This window comes from Natrix helvetica (genome assembly GCF_964273705.1).
Source record: "Natrix helvetica genome assembly, chromosome: Z".
NCBI lineage: Eukaryota > Metazoa > Chordata > Lepidosauria > Squamata > Natricidae > Natrix > Natrix helvetica.
In genome coordinates this window covers 24,910,289-24,935,340 of record NC_138554.1, presented here as the reverse complement: position 1 = coordinate 24,935,340, position 25,052 = coordinate 24,910,289, and the positions used below count along the sequence as shown (strand labels likewise).

The 25,052-nt window shown below is 42.4% G+C and overlaps 1 protein-coding gene across 2 annotated transcripts in view; it reads left to right on the top strand.

Moving 5' to 3' along the window:
- The window catches only part of TTYH1 (tweety family member 1), a 103,710-nt gene extending 80,500 nt beyond the window's left edge, over positions 1-23,210 (top strand). The window contains exons 7-14 of one of the 2 annotated variants that reach the window (XM_081932298.1): positions 8,530-8,605; positions 10,508-10,563; positions 11,647-11,739; positions 11,888-11,980; positions 14,663-14,805; positions 17,318-17,366; positions 19,792-19,870; positions 22,406-23,210. In XM_081932298.1, the coding sequence (XP_081788424.1) occupies positions 8,530-8,605; positions 10,508-10,563; positions 11,647-11,739; positions 11,888-11,980; positions 14,663-14,805; positions 17,318-17,366; positions 19,792-19,830 (549 nt within the window). In that variant the 3' untranslated portion in view covers positions 19,831-19,870; positions 22,406-23,210. Of the gene's footprint in view, positions 1-8,529; positions 8,606-10,507; positions 10,564-11,646; positions 11,740-11,887; positions 11,981-14,662; positions 14,806-17,317; positions 17,510-19,791; positions 19,871-22,405 lie in introns of both variants that reach the window. The other variant, XM_081932297.1, reaches the window with a different exon arrangement.
- The last annotated feature ends 1,842 nt before the right edge of the window (positions 23,211-25,052 follow it).

The window sequence follows — 25,052 nt, the reverse complement described above, 5'->3', positions numbered from 1 at the left end:
TATTGACTGTTCAGAGTTATGACAACCTCAAAGGCTGCTTTACAGTCCAGAAAGCACATCAGGTCACTATAAAATATCACTCTCACACAAACACACAAACACAGACACACTCTCCTGTGGTCATGACTGCATTTCAGGCTCTTGTAACTGGGTTCACATTTACAACTGGTTGCAGTGACTTGTGGTCACGTGACCACAATTTGTGAGTGTTTTGCTGATCTATATATATAAAAATGGCTGTGTGTGTGTGTGTGTGTGTGTGTGTGTGTGTGTGTGTGTGTTCCAGAATAACTCTGGAACGCCTGGAGCAATTTCAACCAAACTTGTTGCACAGATGACTTACTCACTGGGAAAAAATACTGTTGGGGTAAGACACCCCTAACACCCCTCGGTGTGTGTGTTCTGCTAAGATACAGCCTGTTGTGCTTTAAAATGGCTTTTACTGTACAGCAAGTGGAGTTGCCATGGTAATGGCTTCACAGTGCTCCACAAGGAGGCTCCCTCTGGTAAGGGGGAAAATCCAACATTAGAAATTACATTTGATCTGGACAGTTTCTCCTTATAAATAAATACCCGGGCAACACCAGGTTATCAGCTAGTTTCTGATTAAAAAAACATCCAGGAAAGTGGATTTGGACTTACTACTGTGTGATTCTTAATGATCATTGTAAAAATTGTCATAAAATCAGGTCCAGTCATGTTGGTACTAACTTATGATTGCTATGATTTATGACTGCAATTCAGAAATTTGGTTACCGGATAACTTACTTGGAGTTATAAGTCGAGGATTACCTGTCCAGTTAGTCCTTGACTTAGGACCACAGCAGGACCAGAATTTCAACTGCTAAGCAACAGTTATTAAGTGAATTTCGCATGATGTTATGACCATTTTTGGCCATTCGTTGCTAAATGAATCACTGCAGTTAAGTGAATCACGCAGCCGTTAATTGAATCTGACTTCCCCCATTGACTTTGCTTGTCAAAATCGAGCCGGGAAGGTCTCATATGATGATCACATGACGCTGGAATATTGCAGCCCTCATAAATACATGTTGATTGCTAAGCATCCAAATTTTGATCATGTGACTGTGGGGCCCCTGCAACAATCATAAGTGTAAGGACTGGCTGTAAGTCACTTTTTTCATTGCCATTGTAATTCTATACGGTTACTAAAGAAATAGTTAAGTTGCAATCTACCTGTATGTGTTCTTTGAGGTATATTAAGACGGAATAGTATCATGGTACAGAACATTCTCAGGAACTACAGTATATAAAAAGAGCAGACAGCTTGTACAGAATAAATTATATTACAGAATAAAGCACGCTACCATCTGTATGCAAGCATTTCCATCCATCAACAGAAACAAAATGTTTCTGTTCTCCCTACTGGAAAGCCTAAGAGACTGAAATGGGTGAACACCAAGTCTTATAATGGAACATTCTACTTGCTATGGAGGTTCTCAGACATCCAGGTCACAGTTGTTCCCAAGTTATTTTTTCAAAAGGCAACTGGACTTTGTTTTTCCTTGAAGACGTGTCACTTCAATCAGAACTGAAGAAGCTTCTTGGATGAGAAACGAAACGTCTTCAAAGAGAAAGGAGTCCAGTTGCCTTTTGAAAAAGCATCTTTGGGACGATGTTTTGCTTTTCTTTTTAAAATAAAGCATGCTTCGCCATGACAAACACACAAATAGGGTCAGTAATTTAGCAAAGGCAGATAATAAAATTGGGGCTACATTAGTGGTTCCCAAACTTTCTGTCTTGGCAGTGGCTCAGTGGCTAAGACACCGAGCTTGTCAATCAGAAAGGTTGGCAGTTCGGCAGTTCGAATCCCTAGTATCACGTAATAGAGTGAGCTCCCATTACTTGTCCCAGCGTCTGCCAACCTAGCAGTTCGAAAGCATGTAAAAATGCAAGTAGAAAAATAGGGACCACATTTGGTGGGAAGCTAACAGCGTTCCGTGCACCTTTGGTGTTTAGAAATGCATGCCACATGACCACGGAGACGTCTTCCGACTTTGAAACAGAGATAAGAACAACCCCTTAGAGTCGGGAACGACTAGCACATATGTGCATGGGGAACCTTTACCTTATGTTTAGCCATTATGCAAACATAGAAGAATTATATTCTCCTGCACAGACTGTGCCTCAGATTCTCTGGATATACAAAGATAGGGTGAACTTCTCTAGTGAACTTCTGCAAAACTTGAGCTAGCCTGTTGGGGCAATTGTATAATTGCAAGGTATCACATTTTATTTATTTATAGGCACAGATTGTTACCACTAATGCTGCCTAATAGGATGTGGGGGTGATGGGTGGGCAGAAATCCAGCACCCCACTCAGAAGGACCCAAAAATGAAGTAAAGCTACTACTGGATTTTGTAACAACTGGGGATCTAATCATCATCTAACAGAGCTCCTCCATAAATCCAAGTGTGAATAACTTCGGGCCAGCTCAAAGACCTCTTCAGTTTTTGCACAGAATGCTTAAGGCATGATCCCAAAGTTAACAGGATCAGAATCTCATTTAGGAGGCAATTCAAGGAAATGATACAGAGGCCTGCAAAAATGAAAGGGAAAATGCAGGAAAGGAGAGGGGAGGGGGGAGGGAAGGGGGAGGGGGAGGAGGAAACTACAGTTGGTCCCATCCATCCTGGAGAAGATCTGGAGGCAGGACAAGAAACAAAGGATGGAAACTAATCAAGGAGAGAAGCAACATAGAGCTAAGGAGAAATTTTCTGCCAGAACAATTATGGTAATCAGTGGAACAACTTGCCTCCAGAAATTGTGGATATTCCAACACTGGGGGTTTTTAAGAAGAGATTGAACAACCACTTGTCTGAAATGGTATAGGGTTTCCTGCCTAAGCAGGGGGTTTGCCTAAAAGGCCTCCAAGGTCCCTCCCAACTCTGTTATTCTGGATACCAAAAGTGAAATCCTGTTGGCCCCATGAAATTCCTGACACTTTGCACCCCTAATGTAAAGGCAATGTCTGTAAGAGAAATGAAAATGCAGTTGTGTTTCTTGCCACTGCACGTAGGGAAACTGGCATGGTTTTTTCCCATCAGGCTACTTTCTGACATCAAAGGGACATCAGCCAACCAAACTGACTGGTGGTCTTGCCTGAGAAACTTGCCTTCTGTTCTCTGGAGCACAAGAATTTAATTGCCGGCATTTTCAGCCAGGAGAGTGGTGACATTTGAAAGTAGATGGGGGAGAAACAGTGGTGATGATGAAGGGATTTGCTCACCATCTCACCCTCTCCATATATATTTTTGCACATACAACACACATATGGGCACACCCATGCCTACACTCTCTCCTTACTAATGTTTTAATTAGTAGGCATTATTCAGAGTCCCTGGAAAAAAATAAGAGAAAGCATTGCATTTTCCATCTGTCTCACTAACCCTTTCTTAATTCTATTCTTCTGAGAATGAATGGTTTAAGTGCTTCTCGCAACGGTACACAAGCCCCCCTCTGAGTTGTCCCCTTGCCAAACTGCACTTCTGCTCCATTAGGCCAACTCAGCCCCTCCTCCCCCAAAATGCTATTCCAAATCCAGAACCTGTCTTACACCTGTAATCTATCTCTCTCTCTCTCTCTCTCTCTCTCTCTCTCTCTCTCTCTCTCTCTCTCTCTCTCTCTCTCTCTCTCTCTCTCATCTCCTCCCTCCCTCTCTCATCTAAGGGCTACCTCCATTAAGATGAAATAATTCCCCCACAGATGTGGAAATACTCCTGTTCTCATTTGTCTTCTCCTATCTGCTGCCCACCAGCCCTGTTTATGAACCCCCCATAACTTCAATGCGTTTAAAAACAACCTGTTGAAACAGGGTGATTTTGAAGCCAAATATTTGCATTGAAAGAGGGCACTTATTATAATGAATATTTTGGGTGATAGAACCACAGGAGTCATAACATTATGATGTTCTTCAAATCGGCAAAGTTACTTCTTTACTTTACTTTATTGCCATTGTACGTATATACACAGTTTACACATACAACGGAATTCACATAAATCCACCCCCAAGAAGTAAAACAAGAACAAGAGTTCCTAGATACCCCAAGCTGATCCAAAATCTTAACATACTTCATTTCTTTGTCTCCCCAGCTGATGTTGGCAGGAAATTATTCTGTTAGCATCTGGTGATTTGTCAGTGAATGTTGGCTGCCTCATCCTTGTGGATTCCAGGAACTGGATCTGCAAACTCAAAAGTGGGGAAAATGTGGGCTCCCTGCACAGTACTGGTTGATCATCCTGTCCATAAAGAAAGCACAATTGTGGCCTTCGTTGATGCATTAATTCAAACCATTTTGACCTTGAAGAGGGAGTCAAACTATTCTCCAAGGCACCTGAAGGTAGAACAAGAAGTAATGGGGGAAACTAATCAAGGAGAGAAGCAACTTAGAACTGAGGAGAAACTTCCTGACAGTGAGAACAATTAATCAGTGGAACAGCTTGCCTCCAGAAGTTGTGAATGCCCCAACACTGGAAGTCTTTAAGAAGATGTTGGATAGCCATCTGTCTGAAACGGTATAGGGTTTCCTGCCTAGGCAGGGGGTTGGACTAGAAGACCTCCAAGGTCCCTTCCAACTCTACTATTGTATTGTATTGTATTGTACTCTTCAACTAAAGACAACCAACAAGCTTACAGTCTAAAAACAGATGACAGGAAAGGAAAAAGAGAAGAGGAAAGCAAGTGGAACCGAAGCATTTTTGTTAGAGGCTTATACAGCTCTGCTAGTTAACGGATAATCCCGATTCCCCTCTCTCCCAATTGAAGGAAAGACAAGCAGAGAGAGAAGGAGCAAATGAGTAGTTTGTTGGGATCCTTGGTGCTCTCTGAGCTTTGTTGTTTTCTTGCAGACGTTTCATTGCGTGACTAGGTAGTATCATCAGGGCATTAGTTGGATAATGAAACATCTGCAAGAAAACAACCAAGCTCAGAAAGCATCAAGGATCACACAGTTCAACCCTGAGCTACAAATATTCTCTTCTATCACTAGCAGTTCCTTATTGCTTACCTGGGAGCAGATAACCCTTTCCTACTGCAAATCAATCTGAGTAGTTTGCTATGCTTTTTAGATGCTATGCTATGCTAGAAAGAGTGCAGAGAAGAGCAACAAAGATGATTAGGGGACTGGAGACTAAAACATATGAAGAACGGTTGCAGGAACTGGGTATGTTTAGCTTAAGAGAAAGAAGGACTAGGGGAGACATGATAGCATTATTCCAATATCTCAGAGGTTGCCACAAAGAAGAGGGAGTCAAACTATTCTCCAAAGCACCTGAGGGTAGAACAAGAAGCAATGGGTGGAAACTAATCAAGGAGAGAAGCAACTTAGAACTGAGGAGAAATTTCCTGACAGTGAGAACAATTAATCAGTGGAACAGCTTGCCTCCAGAAGTTGTGAATGCCCCAACACTGGAAGTCTTTAAGAAGATGTTGGATAGCTATTTGTCTGAAACGGTATAGGGTTTCCTGCCTAGGCAGGGGGTTGGACTAGAAGACCTCCAAGGTCCCTTCCAACTCTACTATTGTATTGTATTGTATTATTCCGTTTTTTTTTCCTTTCTTTTAATCAAAGCAGCAAATTGAATGGAGGACCTTTGAAAGGAAGGGAGAGCATAGAAAAGATCCCTGTAAATCTTTTCTTCCCTGTTGTTCTTAACTATCATGGTTCCCCATTTCTTTGTAAGGAAGCAAAAATTCAGGAATCCTCAACTCAACCATGTCTTCACTTCACACATTCCAGTTAAATGTCCTTGATGGTTATATCATCCTCGTCCCCATTCTTCCAAACCATCAACTGTTTCTTTTTTTTAATGGACCTACATGTCTCTGTCTTTTTTACCATCAGATTGTCAGAACGGACTAGAATGTTAAATTTATTTTCACTTTATTTTATTCTCTAATGTTGCATTTGCCAACATTTACAGATGACTGCTCTAACCCCAGTTTACCCCATTAGCTCACTTTTCTGAGTTTGCATAAGACACTGACCCATTAATCAAGCACACTGCTTTGCACAACACCCCGGGAGGCTTAAATAGGGCGAATAGTAAGTCATATGTTTGCAAATGCAGCTAATATGACTCCTTTTTTACTTCTCCCAACAAGGGGGATGGTTCTTCCAGACTCTGTGGCTTTCCTTACTTTTTACAATTCATTCCTCCTCACCGTTTGTACTCTTACTATGACCAACCCCAATCTCTACCCCTTTGGCTCCAGCTTTCTTTTTTTTCCAATTTAATTATAGCAATGTGTGGGGTCCGAAGGCCACTGACCGTAAATGTCCCTTTCTGACAGCTGCCAAACCTCCACTCCACACCACCCAGACTGTAGGACTTTTTTCCATGTTCTAGCAAATCAAAAGCAAGCTTTTTTTTGTTTTGTTTTGATGTGCTCCATCTGTGTTCTTGGTAGAGATTTTATCAGGATGTTTTCAGGGGTGGAATTGAAAAATTTAAGCAACAAGTTCTCTATCCGATTGCTGAGTGGGCATGGCAATGGTGGGCATGGCCTACTCTGCCTCCTACGCCATGATGGGGAAGGGGACATTTTCTCCCTCCCCAGGCTCTGGAAGCTTTCCTCAAACCACCAGAAAGGCAAAAACTTCCTCTCCTGGGCTCCGGAGGCTGGAAATGGACTTCCGGAACTTCCAGGAGGCCCACTTTTCGCCCCCCCCCCCAAGCCTTTGTGTAGGCCTTACACTTACTTGGCATCCAAAATGGGTCGCGTGGAGACTTCTGGGAAAGGAGGGGAGTGATGGGAGGGCCAGCCAATCCTTACAACTACCTGTTCGGCGAACCAGGTATCAAATTAGCATCCATTTGCCCAGATTGGTCCAAATCGGCTGAATCTCACCCCTGGATGTTTTCCTCTGAAGACAGAGGCTACTGCAGGCTACTTCTGCTGACTGCTGGCTGCCAGCAGTTCTCACTGATTCAAAGTTAACTCAGCCTTCCATCCTTCCGAGGTCGGTAAAATGAGGAGTCAAATTGTTGGAGGCAATATGCTCACTCTGTAAACCGCTTAGAGTGAGTTGGAAAGCACTGTAAAGTGGTATATAAGTGCTATTGTTATGTGGCAAGCTTTATTTCTATAGATATTATAGATAACACTTCAAATCCTTTGCCAATAACCTTATTGATCTGGTCTAATGAGAGTTAAGACCCAAAAGCTATAGACGGTCCCAGGATGTCCATTCCTGCTATACAGGTAGTCCTTGACTTACAACCACTCGTTTAGTGACCATTTGAAGTTCCCATGGCACTGGAAGAAGAGATTTACAACTGCTTTTCACATTTATGCCCATTGCAGCATTTCCCATGGTCAAGTAATCAAAATTTGCATGCTTGGTGGGTATTTATGACAATTGCAGTGTTCCAGAGTCATCTGATCATCTTTTGCAACCTTCTGACAAGCAAAGTCAATGGGAAAGCCAGATTAATTTAATAACCATGTTACTGAGCTGTGATGGTACAGTGGTTAGAATGCTGTATTACAGGCCAATTCTGCCAACTGTCAGCTATTTGATCCTGACTGGCTCAAGTTTGACTCTGCCTTCCATCCTTCCGACATCAGTAAAACAAGGACCCAGATTGTTGGGGGCAATAGGCAATTCTGTAAACCGCTTAGAGAGGGCTGTAAAGCACTGTGAAGCAGTATGTAAGTCTAAATGCTATTGCTATTACTGACAACTGCAGTGATTCACTTAACGACTGTGGCAAGGAAGGTTGTAAAATGGGGCAAAACTCACTTAATAACTGTCTTGCTTAGCAATGGAAATTTGGAGCTCAACTGTGGTTGCAAGTTCAACTACTGTTGTACCCCAAACGGGTCCTAGCCTGGTGCACAAGCCAATAAAGCCCACCAGACATAAGGAATGGCATTTTCAGCTTCTTTTAGTACTACAGCAAAAGGGTCTCAGCAGCTAAAGGAGCCAAGACCCCGGAACAATGCACAAATACAAATTTTATTCAGTTATGATTAAGTAAGTTAATACCCTAGTCACACATTGGATCAGACATGACATTTATGCTAATAAGCCTTATCAAAAGAGGTGTGTGTTTTATAATAAGCTAGAGGTTACCAAAATTTATATATCTTCAGTACGTGCCTTAGCTAGCATCCTTCTAGTGTGTCCTTCTAATATGTAAGTTTCTTGTTACTAGGCAGTAGTGTTCACCGTTTGTTACACTCATCACAGGTGTAACTTTCTGTCAGCAATTCCTTTAACAAATTTTCCTAATTCCAACCTGTGTCCTTCACTACCTGTATTTTTCTTTCCTGTTTTCCCATAGCTATAGATCTTTTAACGATCTCCTTTTGAATCTTCTGGTCCACTCATGCCTTAAAAGTCTAAGCTCTCCCACAGTTTTACTTAGTAGTCTCTGATATTGATCAAACTGATCCAGTGTTGTTCTCCACTTTCTCCAATCCACCTTTGTCAATATTTATGGATATTGACAGCAAATGAATGCACTGCAGTAAAAGAAACCTTTCTTTATGCCCCCTCCAGGGACTGAGTGATTTCTGCTTTGAGCCAGATGGTTACGTGATGAACACAACCCAAGCCAGGACTGGACTTAGTCCAGGTAAGATAAGATCTGTTGCATCTTAAGGAATAAAGATGTTGGATTTGCATCTGGGGAATAACACAGCTCCCAAGCTGTGAAACTGCACTGTAGCAATACCTTCCCAACAAGAATACAACGTGCAAAATTTAGTAGTCATTGTGATATATGCTCCAGAGAAATTAAATCCCACTTTCCCAACTGATCATTTGGCAAGTTTTTAAATTTAAAAAAACTCATTTTAAATTAAAATTAAAATTTAGTTTACTTGTTAGCTGGACTATATGGTCTTTGGCAAATCTGTGCTGAACTTGTTTAAGCAATTAAAATCTCAAAATCATCTAAAGGAGAACTAATATCCTGTTCCTAAAATTCTGCTTTTCAGTGAGTTTCGAAAGCAGTTACATATATTTGTACAGTTATTTTGTACTGCTTTTCAAGGAACAGGAACACTGATTTGGGGATTTTATATATAAGAATTGTTGCTTTAAGAAAGACAGGGAAAAAGCAATATTTTAGGCAGCTGTCTATTCTGCAATGGGATGCAATTTTTCTTTGCCATGATTATAGGAGGGGAAAGGTTATTTCTGGTGTTTTGATAATCTCTGAATCCAACCTGCTCATGGGACATTTGTTGGGAAAAGTAGAAGGGAGCGTTAAGGGGTTGTGAGAGCAGGGAGCTTATTTCCAAGGAGACATGATACATATATTATGCTAATCATCTATCTTTTTTTTTCCTTCAAATCCACAGTTTGATTTTTTTTTTAAATTCTGTTTTCAAACAAAGCATCTTTGTTTTTTTAGGAGGAAATAAAAGTCTGATTTTATATTTTATATATAACAATTTCTATCATTATAACAGTGATCCTTGTCTACACAAAAGAGGCAGCTATTTCATTAAAAAGGCAGCTGTTTTTAATTTCCTAGCTTCAAAAGGCAACTCGAAACAGAGCAGCTTTAATAAGAAGAATAATTTTCCAAGCTTAGCAGTCAATGTGGGTGAATGATGGCAACACCCTGGCCTTGAATATAATGAGGGAGAAAAGGAGTAACTTTACATTATGGTCCTAGTTTGGTCTATTGTTTTAGGCTCCAGGCTAGAAACCAGGAGCTGGTGAGTTGTAGTCCTTAGGCATGAAAGCAGGCTGGGTGACTTTGGGTCAGTCACTCTCTCTCAGCCCAACTCATATCATGGGGTTTTTATTGTGAGGAAAATAAGAGGAAGGAGAAGCATTAGATATGTTTGCTGCCTGGAAATGTTTATAAAGATAATAACAGATATGAATGAATGAGTCTCACCATTTTGGCTACTAAAAGTAAACCATTACATTTAAATGATGCACATCTAATGTCCTAGACCTAGAGCAATGTGATTTCTTTTGCCTGCTGAAAGGTTGGCCTGTCATGGAAGTATCAAACACCTAGAGCAAATGGTGTCCAACCCTGGCAACTTTAAGAGTTATGGATTTCAACTCCCATATTGGCTGGGGAATTCTGGGGCTTGAAATCCACAAGTCTTAAATTTGCCAAAGTTGGTCATCCTTGAGCGTAGAGTTTCTTTTGGTGGGCAGGAGTAGAAATCCATAAATATGCCTCAGGGCTGCAATTTTCAGAATGTTCAACTCACACGTGGTCACGGTGGTAATTCCAATTCCTTCCAACAGTTCCTAGAGCAGGGGGTTGAACTAGAAGACCTCCAAGGTCCCTTCCAACTCTGCTATTGTATTGTATAGCTATTTAATACACTTTATTTTGGTGACTGGTCTCTGTTCTTCTTGCTGCTGCTTCTGTGTGTGTGTGTACATGTGTGCACATTTTTCTTTGCCTAGGCTTATCTGAACAAGGCATTTAAAAGACTTAATGTCTACAGTAGCTGAACCCAGTGTCTTGATGCTTTTTTCCCCTTTTCCTTTAACCCTGTAGAAATCCTACAATACTATTTAACCTGCAGCCAAGATATTTTCAACCCTTTTCAGCAGGTAAGTATTCCCTCTTTTCCATTCAAATGCAATGTGACGTGTGAATGTTGCAGAAGTTTGAGGAAGGTGTATTGAATTCTCAGATTAAATCCAAAACTAAATCCAAGCACTGCTATTCCTCTAAGCCAGAATGCTAGCTAGGGAATTCTGGGAGTTGAAGTCCACATATCTTAAAAGTTGCTAAGGTTGAGAAACACTGTTTTAAGCGTTGTCCAGATATTTTCATCCCTACTTCATAATATTTGAATGTTTCTAAAAAGTATGCTATAGATGAAATCTGGTTATTCTCCGTATATGAATCCTTTACCCATGTTATACACCTCACCCAGGTTGCTATATTGGTATGCCATAAAATTGCACAATAGTTATACCTGTAAGTCATTTTGATTTACCAAATGGCTAGTTCAGCTCTCCTCTAACAACAGATTTAAAATAAAAACTTAAAGTTACACTTTTGCTTTGTTATTTTCATTTGATGATTTGCAAATGGTCTTGTGTTTGAAATCCCCTGGTTTTATGCAAAACACAATAGAATTTAAGCTTATTTGTGGAGGACAGGAGTATCCCAATTTGGGGGGTCTTTCTATTGGGGGCTTGTAAATTGGCTAACCTCAAAGGCAGGTAATCCTTGACCTACAACAACCATTTGTTTTGTGACCATTCCAAATTACAAAAATGGCTTACGAACGGTCCTGGCACTTATTAATGTGTCACAGCATCCCTGCAGTTGTGTGATTGTGATCTAGGTTCTTGGCACCCGGCTCACATTTACAGTATGACAGCTGCAGTGTTCCAGGGCCACATGGTGGCCATTTGGGAGCTTCACAGCCGGCTTCTGACAAGCAAAGTCAGAATCACAAATCACAATTGTGTGACCTCTTGTTTAACAATTGGGGTGATTTGCTTAACAGCCGTGGAAAAAACAAAATTGTAAAATTGGGTACCTGGCTCACCCGATGCCAAGCTAATGAGTGCCCACTGCCTAACAATGAATTTTCTGATTGCAATTGAGGTTGTAAGTCAAGGACTATCTGCTGCACTGTGTGTTTTTCTCTCATCCCTTTCCTGCCAACTCTACTATAGAGACTCACCGTGTGTCAGAGGGCGCTATCCAACATACATTCGCAGCTATACGGATTGGAGAGAGAAGCCATCCCCCACTTCCCAGCAGCCGAGGTCAGTGGGGATGCCCGGAGAGAAAGGGATGCTTGGATTACATGATTCTTTTGAACTGGGAAAAACTATGGGAGGCTAGCTACAGGGGAAGGGAAAGCTGCAAATTAGGGCAACTAGGTTTCTCATTCATACCATTTGTACCTTGCAGAAGAACATCGTATCCATCCAGAGTACTTTGAATATCACAGAAAGTAATTTCCATCATCTTGTAGCTCTCCTCAACTGCCGGGGGCTTCATAAGGTACCCTCGTTACTTTTATTTGTCATTTAATTGCTCCAGCCATTCTGCCTAACTTTTCTCAGTATTTCTGGATACATTTTAAGATCCTGACTTTTGGGCCTATTTCCTTGGGATACAATGGGCATGCATGCATAGTAACGGTATCATGGTAATGGTATCATTTGTGTGCCAAGAATCGATAGCTTGGCGCTCTCCAAATATTGCATGCCCAATTATGGGCAAGGATAGAAAACAACGGTTCTCCAGGTGCTAACTGCATCTTCCAGGATCCCCCGTCATTATCTTAAGCTGAATGTCCCAGGCCAATAGTGCTGAATTGTCGAATCTGTAATTGAAACATTTGGAGAACCCAAGCTCTTTCCCCATGAGCATAAAGATGACTCCCTCTATACATCATAAGGGTGTCCCCGTCAGAGCCTGAATCTGCGGAGAAAGATGAGCCAGAGCTGGAGCCCAGGGAGACCAAGGAGGAGGCTTTGTTGGCTTTGGAGGAACATGGGGAGGAGGTACGCTAGGGCCCCTCAGGAGTGGGACGGCTTGCTAGCAGGGAGGAACAGGGCCAGGACAACCAACAGAGGGCAGGCAGTGGAAATGAGGAGCGAAGGAGCTCAGGCGATGAGCAAGAACCAGTCCTCCTAATGCCCGAGCACCGAGAGTGGAGAGGAGGCGGGAACAGCGCAAGCCAACCAGATGACTCAGGAGGAGAGCGCCCCGCCCAGTGGTGGGATTCGGCTAGTTCGCACCTATTTGGGGGAACCGGTTGTTAACTTTCTAAGCAGTTCGGAGAACCGGTTGTTGGAAGAAATCTCATTTTGTTTTTTTCCACTTTACAGGGCTAATCCTGTAAGGAAGGCAGGAAGGAAACATTCTGGTGTTGTTTCTAGCCTAATCTTTATTGCCCTGCTTACAGAAACTGCGGTTAACCCTTATTACATTGTAACAGCTAAGGCGAAGCGCCCGACGTGAGTGACGTTGAGTTGGCCACGCCCACCCAGTCACATGACCACCAAGCCCTGCCTACCCAGCTGGGCAGAGAAACGGGTTGTTAAATTATTTGAATCCCACCACTGGCCCCGCCCCTCTTCACAATGCACACCTGGGGACTGAACTTAAGGAGATGCTGTGGAGAGGGGTGTTTGTCGGGAACAAACGCTGAATTCATGGAGTTTTGTGTGCCATTGCCGACGTTTGGAGTTTCCTGGACTTCTTGCTTTATTTCTTGCTTCCTGGATTAATTGCCTTGTTCCTTTGCTTCCTGGGCTCATTGACTTATTCCCTTGCCCCGCTGGATTACTTACTTTGCAGCCATTGTGCTCACAGCATTTTGCTGGACTACTTACAGCCAGAGGCTGCTGGAGGAGTATTTGTGTGTGTGTGTATGTGTGTGTGATCACTTCAGGGCTGAAATGCTCTGAAGTCTGCTACCGGTTCGCTTCGCACAGGCGCTAAGAAGCCTTTTCTGAGTCTGCAAAGGTAAGTAGAACAGCGAGGGGGGGGGAAAGCTGTGCCGCACGATTTAGGTTCGCTAGAAAGCAGGATTTCCTGTTTTCTAGCGAATATAAATTGTGCGGCATAGCTGATTGTCACACAGCTGATCATCGGAACTTTTTAAAAACCTTTTTAGCATTTTTTTACTACCAGTTTGCCAGAACCAGTAGTAAAAAAAATGCTAAAAAAACTTTTTAAAAGTTCCGATGATCAGCTGTGTGACAATCAGCTGTGCTGCGCGATTTCTAGCAAATATAAATTGTGCGGCACAGCTGATTGTCACACAGCTGATCGTCAGAACTTTTTAAAAAATATATATTTAAAGGATTTTTTTTTACTACCGGTTTGGGCGAACTGGCCCGAACCGGTAGCATTTCACCCATGGATCACTTTGCTCTGGGATTTGTCATAACGTGGGAGCAGTAAAGGGGCGATTTGAACTATCAGCTGTTGGGTTGCCTCTGTGCCTTGCCCCAGGTCATCACAAAGAGTTAAGTTCCTTTTCATATCAACAGTTTTCCATTCAAAGCAAAAGGGAGCCATCTCTATAGGGCAGAATCTCAACATGGCACACTTACGGCATACTGTAATTTTATAAGCAGTTTGCACACAAGGATTTGAAGCACCTGCTCACAACCAGTGAGAGTGAACAATGGAGGGATTGTAAGTCTCAGGCCAGATATCAAAGCCATGAAGAACAGTGGTAGCACAGTGGTTAGAATATAATGCTGCGGGTTAATTCTGTTGACTGCCAACTGCCAGCAGTTTGGCAGTTCGATTCTCACCAAGTCAAAGATGAGTCAGCCTTCCAGCTTTCTGAGATGGGTAAAATGAGGACCCAAATTGTTGGGAGCAATATGCTGACTCTGCAAACTGCTTGGAGAGGGCTGTAAAGCACTGTAAAGTGGTATATAAGTCTAAGGGCTAATGCTCTATTTCTAGAGGATGAAAGAGCTATGGCATACTTACACCTTTGCAGACCTATACTTTTCATCTTGGTTTTTCAGACGGAGTGAATAATTCCCATTAAAAGGGGGGGGGAGGCTGTAAAAGAGAGAGAAAGTGTGGGTTAGTGATTAAAAAGGATAATGTCTCATCTGGATGCCCTGATATTCAGAAACCAGGAATCATTGCCAATAGACTTTAAAACGTCCATCTGGAAGCTACCTCTTTGTCACTTTCTGTGTCTCCTAGGACTATGTGGATGGCCTCAAAGGGCTGTGCTATGATGGCATGGAGGGATTGCTTTTCCTCCTCCTCTTCTCCTTCCTCTCTGCCCTTTCCTTCACCACAGCTGTCTGTAGTCTGCCCCGGGCTTGGAAGAGGTTCCAGAACAGGTGAGCGCTAATATCCAGGGTATGAGAATTGTGAGCCTCAGTTCTATGCATGCAGAATTTCTCTTCACCACCTCCAGATTAGGCAAAAAGAAATATATCCTCCTGCTCAAACACACTGAAGGTAGTTGCTGCAGTGTTGTCCCCAATTCGGGCCTGAGCCTGGTGCCAAAGCCAATGATGGACACCAGACACGAGGTGCAGGTTTTCTGATTGCTTTTTATTGGAGTACTCCAAGGAATAAGGGTTCCTGGTCAAAAGGCCAAGAACCAAGAACCAAGGATTAAGAAAGCTTTATACATTTTCATTAAAGGAGAAGGCGGGACAAAGTGTGATAGCAAGACATTATCATCTAATAAACATTTTAGTAATAATTGTACAATTTTAGCTTAAGAGAAAGAAGGACTAGTTAGTTTAAGAGAAAGAAGGACTAGGGGAGACATGATAGCATTGTTCCAATATCTCAGAGGTTGCCACAAAGAAGAGGGAGTCAAACTATTCTCCAAAACACCTGAGGATAGGACAAGAAGCAATGGGTGGAAACTAATCAAGGAGAGAAGCAACTTAGAACTGAGGGGAAATTTCCTGACAGTTAGAACAATTAATCAGTGGAACAGCTTGCCTCCAGAAGTTGTGAATGCCCCAACACTGGAAGTCTTTAAGAAGATGTTGGATAGCCATCTGTCTGAAACGGTATAGGGTTTCCTGCCTAGGCAGGGGGTTGGACTAGAAGACCTCCAAGGTCCCTTCCAACTCTGCTATTGTATTGTATTGTTCTTTTGCAGCTGTCCCTATTCCTAAGCCTTAGCTAATGAATGCCCCAGGAGTTATCTAATACACATTTCATTTGCTGCAGGCCATCCCAAACTTTTAGCTGAGGTCTGTTAGTTGTCTAACTACCCATAATTGCTACAAACTTTAGACATGCATATTTCCTGTTGATAAGCATTCTTTGTTCTTGCCAGATAGACTACCACAATTACAGTCTTCCTGATTTACTTTCAAGTGTGTGCCATGACCTTGCTTTAGCAGCCAATCCATCAGCAGATATGAATAACCACAATCCTCAGGATCTGTATAAATGCCCAAGCCTTGAATGGGCTTCTCCAAATCCAGTCACTAAATTGTAGCTTTTAATATAACCAGAGGAAGGAACTATGAAATGCAGGTAGTCCTCGACTTACGATCACAATTGACCCTAAAATTTATGTCGCTAAGTGAGACATTTGTTTGCCCCATTTACCACCTTTCTTGCCACAGTTTTTAACTGAATCTTTGCAGTTGTTAAGTTAGTAACACAGTTGTTAAGTGAATCTGGCTTCCCCATTGACTTTGCTTGTCAGAAGGTCATAAAAGATGATCACATAACCCCCCCCCCCCCAGGACACTGCAACCGTCATAAATGTGAGTCAGTTCCCAAGCACCTGAATTTTGATCATGTGATCATGGGGCTGCTCTAACAGTTGTAAGTGTGAAAAACGATCATAAATCACTTTTTCAGTGCCATTGTAACTTTGAATGGTCACTAAATGAATTGTTGTAAGTCGAGGACTACCAATAGGGAGTTAAATCATACTAGTCCTATTTAATTAAAATTAAAGAATTTAAATGTGAAAAGTTATTCAATTTTAAATGGTATATTAATAAAATCTTGGTTTTGTCCAAACTCTGCCTATTTTTTGGCATGCAACCTCACTAGTATGGTGGCCTAGAGGTGGAGCTCTCCCTTCACAATCAGGAGGCTGTGAGTTCAGTCCTAGTTAGAGGCAGATATTTCACTCTCTGGGCACAGTGAGAATATACCTGCTGAAAAAAAAACCTCCATATTGGCACCAGTAAACATTCAGCTCTATTCAGAGAGAGAAATAACTCTGCACTGCAAGAGATTATGGAGTTGTTAAAAGAGGATGATGATGATCCTCAGTAGGCCACTCGTAGGCCAAAAATGTTGCACATCCCTAATATAGAAAATACAAAGCAAGATGATCCGATTCAGAATAAGGCTTTAACTGTTCGTTAATTTTGATTATCCCCACCCAGTTCACGTCCTTAAACAGAAGGTGTCTTGAGAATTCTGGGATTGGAAGTCCAAATGAAACAAGAGTGTGCCTTATTTGACAAGACAAATGTAAAATCTGTGATCTAGGTCAGAAGATTGGGCCAAGTTGTCCTGTTTTCCTGCTCTGAATTGACACATTAAAGCAGGGATGGGGAAACCATGGCCCTTTTTATGACTTGTGGACTTCAACTCCCAGAATTCCTTAGCCATGCTTGCTCAGGAATTCTGGGAGTTGAAGTCCACAAGTTATAAAAGTGACCATTCTGCCCAGCAGTCTAATGCAAGGAATGTAAGAAAAACTGCTGGTTTTCTGGATAGACTTTTGTTTTTTGGATAAATGCTCTAGGACCATAGTTTTCTTCACAGTCATTAGAGTAGGCAACTCTTTCCTGGTTACTCACTCCTTTGCTTCTTTCCCTCCCCCCCCCCTCTTTTTTCCCCTGAATTCCTGCATAGGGACTCGGACTATGACGACATGGAGGATGACGACCCTTTCACGCCCCAGGCACGTAGACCGCCAACAGTGCGCACAGGGGGGGCTGGGCCCAGCCTGCCCAGCTCCTTTGGCCACTGTTCAAGCTGGGGCAGCCGGGGCAGCCTGCGCCTTTCAGCCCCCCCCATTTCCAACGCCCCCGTCTCACAGTACATGTGAGTAACCCCCAACCCCCACCTCCCAACCCCCTCCCCACGCGCTTGGTCTTAATACCCCCTGCAAGGCGGGAGGGGCTTGGAGCGGCCCCCAGTGGCCCAAATCCGAGTGCGTGAGGGGGAGGGGGAAGGGAGGACAGACTCCCCCCCCCCCAAAAAAAATTAGGAATGGATTGTTCCCTCTACCTCTTCGAGCTCTTTTCCTTTCCTCTCCACTCCTACCGCCTCCTTCCCTTCTTCCCTCGCATTTTCCTCATCCCATTCATCCTCCTTCCCCACTGCTGCTTTAGTTGTCTGAAACCACCTCAGTGGGCTCCCTGATCAAGGAGAAGAGCTCATGCGATGGGCAACATTGTTTAGCCATTTTGAAGTTTACAGTATGGAGAATAATAGAAGATTTACGATAGTTTGCCTAAGGAACGCTTACAGGAAGTCCTTGATTTGCGACCATGATTGAGCACAATTATTTTAACTAACCAAGGCCGTTGTTAAGTGAATTTTGCTCCATTTTACGACTTTTCCTGCCACCCTTGTTAGGTGAATCGCTGCCATTGTTAAGCTACTAACACGGTTGTTAAGCAAATCTGGCTTCCCCAGTGATTTCCCATGTCAGAAGGTCGCAAAAGGGGACCCCATGACCCCGAGACCCTACAACTATCATAAATATCAGTCAGTTTTGCCAAGCGTCTGAATTTTGATCATGTGACCATGGGGATGTTGCAATGGCCGTAAGTAACTTTGAACAGTCGCTAAATGGACTGTTGTAAGTTGAGGACTACCGGTATTTCACACTGTCTAGATCACCAGAATAGGAGAAGGAATGTTTATTTTATATACTGCATTATAATATCGCCCCGTTTCCTTTAGAAACGTCTAAGCAGCATACTTAATTCTTCTTATTCTTACTTGAGTATACAGATTTTAAGGTGCCTGGGAGATCATGTAGTCTGACTCCCTGACTAGTACAGGAATCTATTGTACCCATCAGCACCTATTTAAACATAAGATAAGAGGATGAGATGAGATAACCTTTGTTGTCATTTTTTTTTACTGTGAGCACACTGGCACGCCTTAAAAATGAAATTCTGTTGCCCGCTCTCAAAAAAAAAAGGATATAAACACCTCCAACAGAGAAGGCTTTATTGCCTGCAGATGCAGCCTGTTCCACATTGCTCCTCTCCATTAAACACAATTTTAGATTTCTTTTATTATGGTGCCACCAGGAGTGATCTCACTAAAGCAGTTTCCCATAGAGATGGAATCATTAATTCCTTTGTTTCCTTCACCTGTCTTTTTTTTAATGTCTCCCACCTTGTCTCCCTAACAGCGTGCCAGCCCTTTGTATCGCTTTCCATTCCTGGCCCCAGCACCCCTTCCCTAAGATGATCCATTTATCAAAATGCGCTTCCGGAAATACCACTCTAGTCCCTTCACTAATGTGTTCCCAGTGGCTGATCCTTTTCTTACTCCAGGTTTTCTACACTGGAGTTGCCTACACTATCTTACCTTATCTTTCCATACTAAGCAAAACTGCTACCGTTCTATTCTTTTCTCTCCAATCTTTAACCTTTTCACTGTTTTTCATCCTCTGGAGTGCAATTCGGATCAAATGCACATTCAGAGAAATTACGTCTCTACCTAATTAACTTATTGGGCTGCAACTTCTATTTATATATTGGAGAAACAGGTATTGCCCCTCCCTACATAACTATACTCTCCAAAAAGAGGCAGATATGCAAATCTTGAAATCCCTGATCTCCTCCTTTTTAAAAAAAAAAAAAAAAGAGGAATTATACAAAAATAATCTCCATTTGGAGTTTTCATGTCATACTACCATGACAATAGTGAGATGGGGCATGTATGTATTCCTCCAAATAAAGAAGATCGAGTAAGTCATCTATTCTATAATCCCGGCTATGGTTTATTGTCATGAGATTTAAATAAACCAAGGGCCTTCATTTCAATGGCCACATAGACCTGTGGTCCTCAACCTTTCTGGCTCGGCGGACTGATGGAGGCAGTGGGGCAGGATAGGGGATGGTTTCACAAATGCATGTACTCGTTCATAACTTCCAAAGCCTGGTTCTGACTGGGCTACAGCCCAGCACTGGGAACCCCTGATATAGACATTTCTGCAGAGGTCCTCCAGAAAGTTGCCGATGTCCAATAAAATAGAGGTTTGTAGTATTTATGAAGTAATGGACTGGCCTTCCAGAGCTTATATAGCTTAGTGTGGGGAGGGAGGGATTTGTTATCAGCATCTTTCTTGGTGTCCCTTGCAGGAGTCAAAGCGCTTCGTACAGTGGCAGTCCTCAATTTGAGAGCATCCCCCTCATTGACCGTCATTCCCCACCCCCTTCGGTAAGTCAGAAGCACGGACTCCTCTATTGTGTGGTAACCAAACGCAGCAAACCAGCAGTAGCCTATGACAGAGCAGAGACACGACGTGGCTTTGCTTTTATGATCCCCATTGAATTGTGGGGGATTGAAAACCTGGTGCATATATGTCCGAAGTGTAGAATTCTCAAAATAATAATAATAATAATAATAATAATAATAATAATAATAATAATAATAATAATAATAATAATAATAATAATGAGAGTTGGCAGAACAAAGCATTACATGGTCAATTTCTGGAAAAAATAAAAGATAAAGTGGACAGTGAAAAAACTTGGTTATGGTTAACAACAGGTACATTAAAGAAAGAAACAGAGTCACTAATCCTGGCTGCGCAAGAACAAGCTATCCGAACAAATGCCATTAAGGCCAAAATCGAAAAATCTTCTGATGATGCCAAATGCAGACTCTGCAAAGAAGTTGATGAAACTATTGACAACATACTCAGCTGCTGTAAAAAAATCACGCAGACTGACTATAAAATGCGGCACAATTCAGTAGCACAAATGATCCACTGGAATTTGTGCAAAAATTATAATATTAAAACAACAACAAACTGGTGGGAACATAAGCCTGAAAAAGTCACCGAAAATCAGATGGTCAAGATCCTGTGGGATTTTCGTATACAAACAGACAAAATACTAGCGCATAACACACCAGACATCACACTGGTTGAGAAAAAGAAGGTTACAATCATAGACATCGCAATACCAGGTGATAGCAGGGTTGAGGAGAAGGAACATGAAAAAGTCGCAAAATACCAGGACTTAAAAATTGAAATTCAACGATTATGGCACAAACCAGCAGTGGTAATTCCAGTGGTAATCGGCACACTGGGTGCTATTCCAAAAGCACTGGAATTACATTTAAAACAGTTAAAACTTGACAAAATCACCATCAGTCAAATGCAAAAAGCTGCACTGCTTGGATCTGCATGTATATTACGAAAATAAGTTACGACGTCCTAGGCCCCTGGGTGGGGTCCGACTAGTAATCAATGCCAAATCCGGCGAAACAACTGGCCTCTGTGATACAATCGTATAATAATAATCACCTAAACCGTCCTAAAGGTGCTTTGTTTTTTTTCTTTGAAGACATTTGACTTCTCATCCAAGAAGCTTCTTCAGAACTGAAGAACGTTCAGAAATGGAAGAAGCTTCTTGCATGAGAAGTGAAACATTTTCAAAGAAAAATCAAGAAAGTTCAGTTGCCTTTTGGAAAAGCACCTTTGGAACAACCGTGACCTGAATGACTGAGAGTCTCCATAGACAATCACCTAATGTTAACAACGGACTTATGTAGCAAAATAACTTTTCTTTTTTCTTTTTGGTCAAAGTGGGTTGAATCAGTTCTATAATGTGCAGGAAGGAAATATTTTTTTCAGCACAAGTTTTCTTTGTGCTTTCTTTGCTGGGCGGAGCGGGGGCAGTGGTGGTGGTTCTGAGGGGGTTTCCAGATGCTGCTGTCACCAGAGGTGGGTTGCTCCCAGTTCGGCCCAGTTCGGCCAAACCAGTAGTGGAATTCAAGCCTGGGTCTCAGAACTGGCAGCGACCCAAGCCTGCCATGCCCCCAAACCGGTAACCTCGCCACCACTGGGCCCCCGCCATTTTGTTTTGGTTTTTTTATGACTCCGTATGCACAGTTCACTGTAAATTGTTTTGCTCATGCCTAAGAACAATTTACATTATGCTGTGTGCATCTGACGCGCATACATTGCGCGCGGGTTACGAACCAGTAGTAAAACCGGCAGCAACCTACCCCTGGCTGTCACTAGAGTCAGAAAAGCAGATTGTTTTACGATTTCTTGCATGGTTTGTGCATTTTGTAACATAGGTGTATTTAGCCTGAGACACCATATATCTATTTAATCCCGTTTTTGGGGGATGAGAAGTAATTTGGTGGTAACTCTGGGCCATCAAAAGGATCTGAAGCTACACACAGTTTCTGAGCTACTTAATTCCCTGACCTAGTGGATTCTAACCTTTCCAGCTTAATGGCCCAGCATGGGGAGGGCATGTGAGTGGCAGGCGCATGAATGCCCACACAACTCCATTTGTGAATGACAAGCGGAGGGTGCATGTGCTCATATGCAAAGCTCCACTCACACGAGTGGAGGACACTTGCGCGAGTGGAGCTTTGCTCACGAGGGCAAGCGTTCTCTGCTCTCACGAGTGGAACTTCGTGCACGAGTGCAAGCGCCCTTCACGTGCACACTTGCTCATTTCTCCCGTACCCCGGTTTTGAACAGGCTGCGGCCCAGGAGTGGGTTGCGGTCTGGGGGTTGGGATCGGGACCCCTGATTTAACCCAAATACCCACCCCTCAATGTTTCCACAAATATAACTACTTGAATACTCAGCCAGTATGTTGGTTAGAGATTTAAAATTTGCAGCCCCATCTCACCTGAAAAGTGTCAGGTTGAAAAGGTAGAATGACTGCTGTTGTAATATGGCTTGGTTATTAACTTCCTTGCTCTTCTCTTTTTATCATTCCATAGTATTCTCCCAGCATGCGAGCGTCTTATGTCGGTGCTAGCGAAGAAGTGGTCCTCCCCTGCCAGACCAGATTACAGTCCTAGATGCAACCCAGAAGACCCCCAACCCAGATGCACACCACCCCCAACTAACACAGAGAGACCTCCCCCCACCCAAACATTTACTAGAATACAACTTAAGTGAGCTTTTCTCACCAGGTGCCCCCCCCCCTCCTTCACTTGAATCTCTTCATTTGCCTACCTTCTCTAAGAAAGGAAAGGAAAAGGGGTAGGGAGAAAGAGACTATTCCTTGGGCCGGGAGACATTCAGTGGAGGGGGTGAGCAGTGTGAATACATTAAGAAATGTAAATAAAGAGAGACATGGTTAAGAGAAAGAGTGCAAGCCATGTGAAAGGGTGAATGACAGAAAATAATTAGAAGCTGAGCTAATTTCAACATAGAAATGGAAGTTTACATATAAAGAAGTGTGTGAAGAAACCAGAGAATGGATGGAAAAGTACATTTAAACACTGGATGGGTGCACACGATAGATAGATTGAAAGAGTATATGGATGGTGGAGACAAAACAGCAAAAACCATCCAGCTAGAGAGGGATGCTCCCTGCTCTGACCGTGGGCATGCCGGAAAAAATGGAGGACACCACTGAGTCCTACCATGAGACTTGAGAGAATAGGGGAATCCATTAGGGGCCCAGAGCTACCCTTGCTTCCCTATCAGCCTCCTTGCTCCTAATTAGAACTCTCCCTCCCCACACTAACAAGCATTTGGAACTTGCCCAGTTTAAAATAAAAGGGAAACTTTATTTTACATGGTGTCCATCTCTGATTTTGCACCAACACACACAACTGTGTGAGAGAATATGCAGTCGTGAGGTACAGTATATCTATATATTGTTATACTGCCTCATCTTGGTGAGGAGAGGCATATCATTTGGAGGAAGAATCAAAGAACATTAGGAGTATTTGCCAAGAGTATATATAGGTACGAGTAGTCCTCGACTTAGGGCCACAATTGAGCCCAAAATTTCTGTTATGAAGTGAGACATTTGCTAAGTGAATTTTGCCCCATTTTACAACATTTCTTCCATTGTTAAGTGACTCACTGTAGTTGATAAGTTAGTAACCCATTATTAATTGAATCTGGCTTCCCCATTGAATTTGCTTGTCAGAAGTCGCAAAAGGTGACCACGTGATCTCAGGACACAACAATGGTCATAAATATGATCCCACTGGCAAGCCTTTGAATTTTGATCACGTGATCATGGGGATGCCAAAAAGGTCATAACTGTGAAAAAGGGTCATGTCACTTTTTTCAGTGCTGTTGTAACTTTGAACGGTCACTAAGTGAACTGTTGTTAAGTCAAGGACTACCTGTAGTACTTGACTTTCAACCACAATTGGCATCAGAATTTCTGTTGCTAACTAATCAGTTCTTAAGCAAGTTGCGCCCAATTTTATATATTTTTTTGCCATGGTTGTTAAGCAAATCACTGCAGTTGTTAAGTGAATCATGCAGTCATTAAGCGAATGTGGCTTTCAGCATTGACCTTGCTTGTCAGAAGCTGGGTAGGTGGAAATCTTTCAAATGGCAATCTGAAGACCCCAGGATGCTGCAACCATTGTAAATACCTGCCCATTGTCAAATGCCCAAATTTTGATCACATGATCATGGGGATTCTGCTAGGGTCGTAAGCGTGAAGACCAGCTGTAAGTCACTTTTTTCAGTGTTGTAACTTCTAATGGTTGCTAAACGGATGGCTGTAATTCAAGGTAGCAAGGTCTCCTACCTAGGGTGTGGAGGTCATCCTAGCTGCCCAACTGAACCAAGAAGGCCACCTATTGTATATCTGACAGCAGCAACGTAGAAAGAGGCTGGGGGCAAATGCATTATCTTAATGATGTAGGCAAAGGTATCATTTCACAATGTGCAGAGGGTAATGGTACATCACTCATGGATTTCATTATAAAAAACCCAGCATGGATATACACTATAAAGTGATATGCTGGGAAAGATGGAAGGAAGGAGAAAAGGATGACCAGAAGCAAGATGGATGGGCTCAATTATAGTAGCAATGGGTTTATTTTGGAAGACTTGAAGGACCAAGTTGGCGATAGGTTGTCCTGTGGGGAAAAATCTTCAGTCAGAAACAGCTGACATTGAGTTGATGGCACCTATAAATCAAATTAATAGCAAGACTAGGTAATTCAAGTAACATCAAAAACTAGATCATTAATCATTGAGAACTGCAATATAATACAATTTTGTTCCAACATTCTATTAACATGAACATGCTCAATTTGTATGAAATGAAGTTTCAGAAAAAGTATATGCCATTGCTTCATAATTCTATAAATTTAAAGAACTATTCTGAGCACACACAGTAACTCTCTTCGTCTGAGTAGCCTCTTATTTCCACTTCTCTCTGCGTTCCCTACTCAAGGTCACTGATAGTGAGAATGCATCAAAACAGCACATTGTACAGTCAAAACACACCTGTTGTTGAAATTTAAATTTAGATATAAAGGATTTGAATGGTGCACTCCCAAGTCACTGCAAAGATACTATTTCTTCTCAAGTTCTTCATAGCATTCTTATATCTAGAACTGGGGTTTTTTTCCCCCGGCTGTTGAGCATCTTGGTACCAGCTAC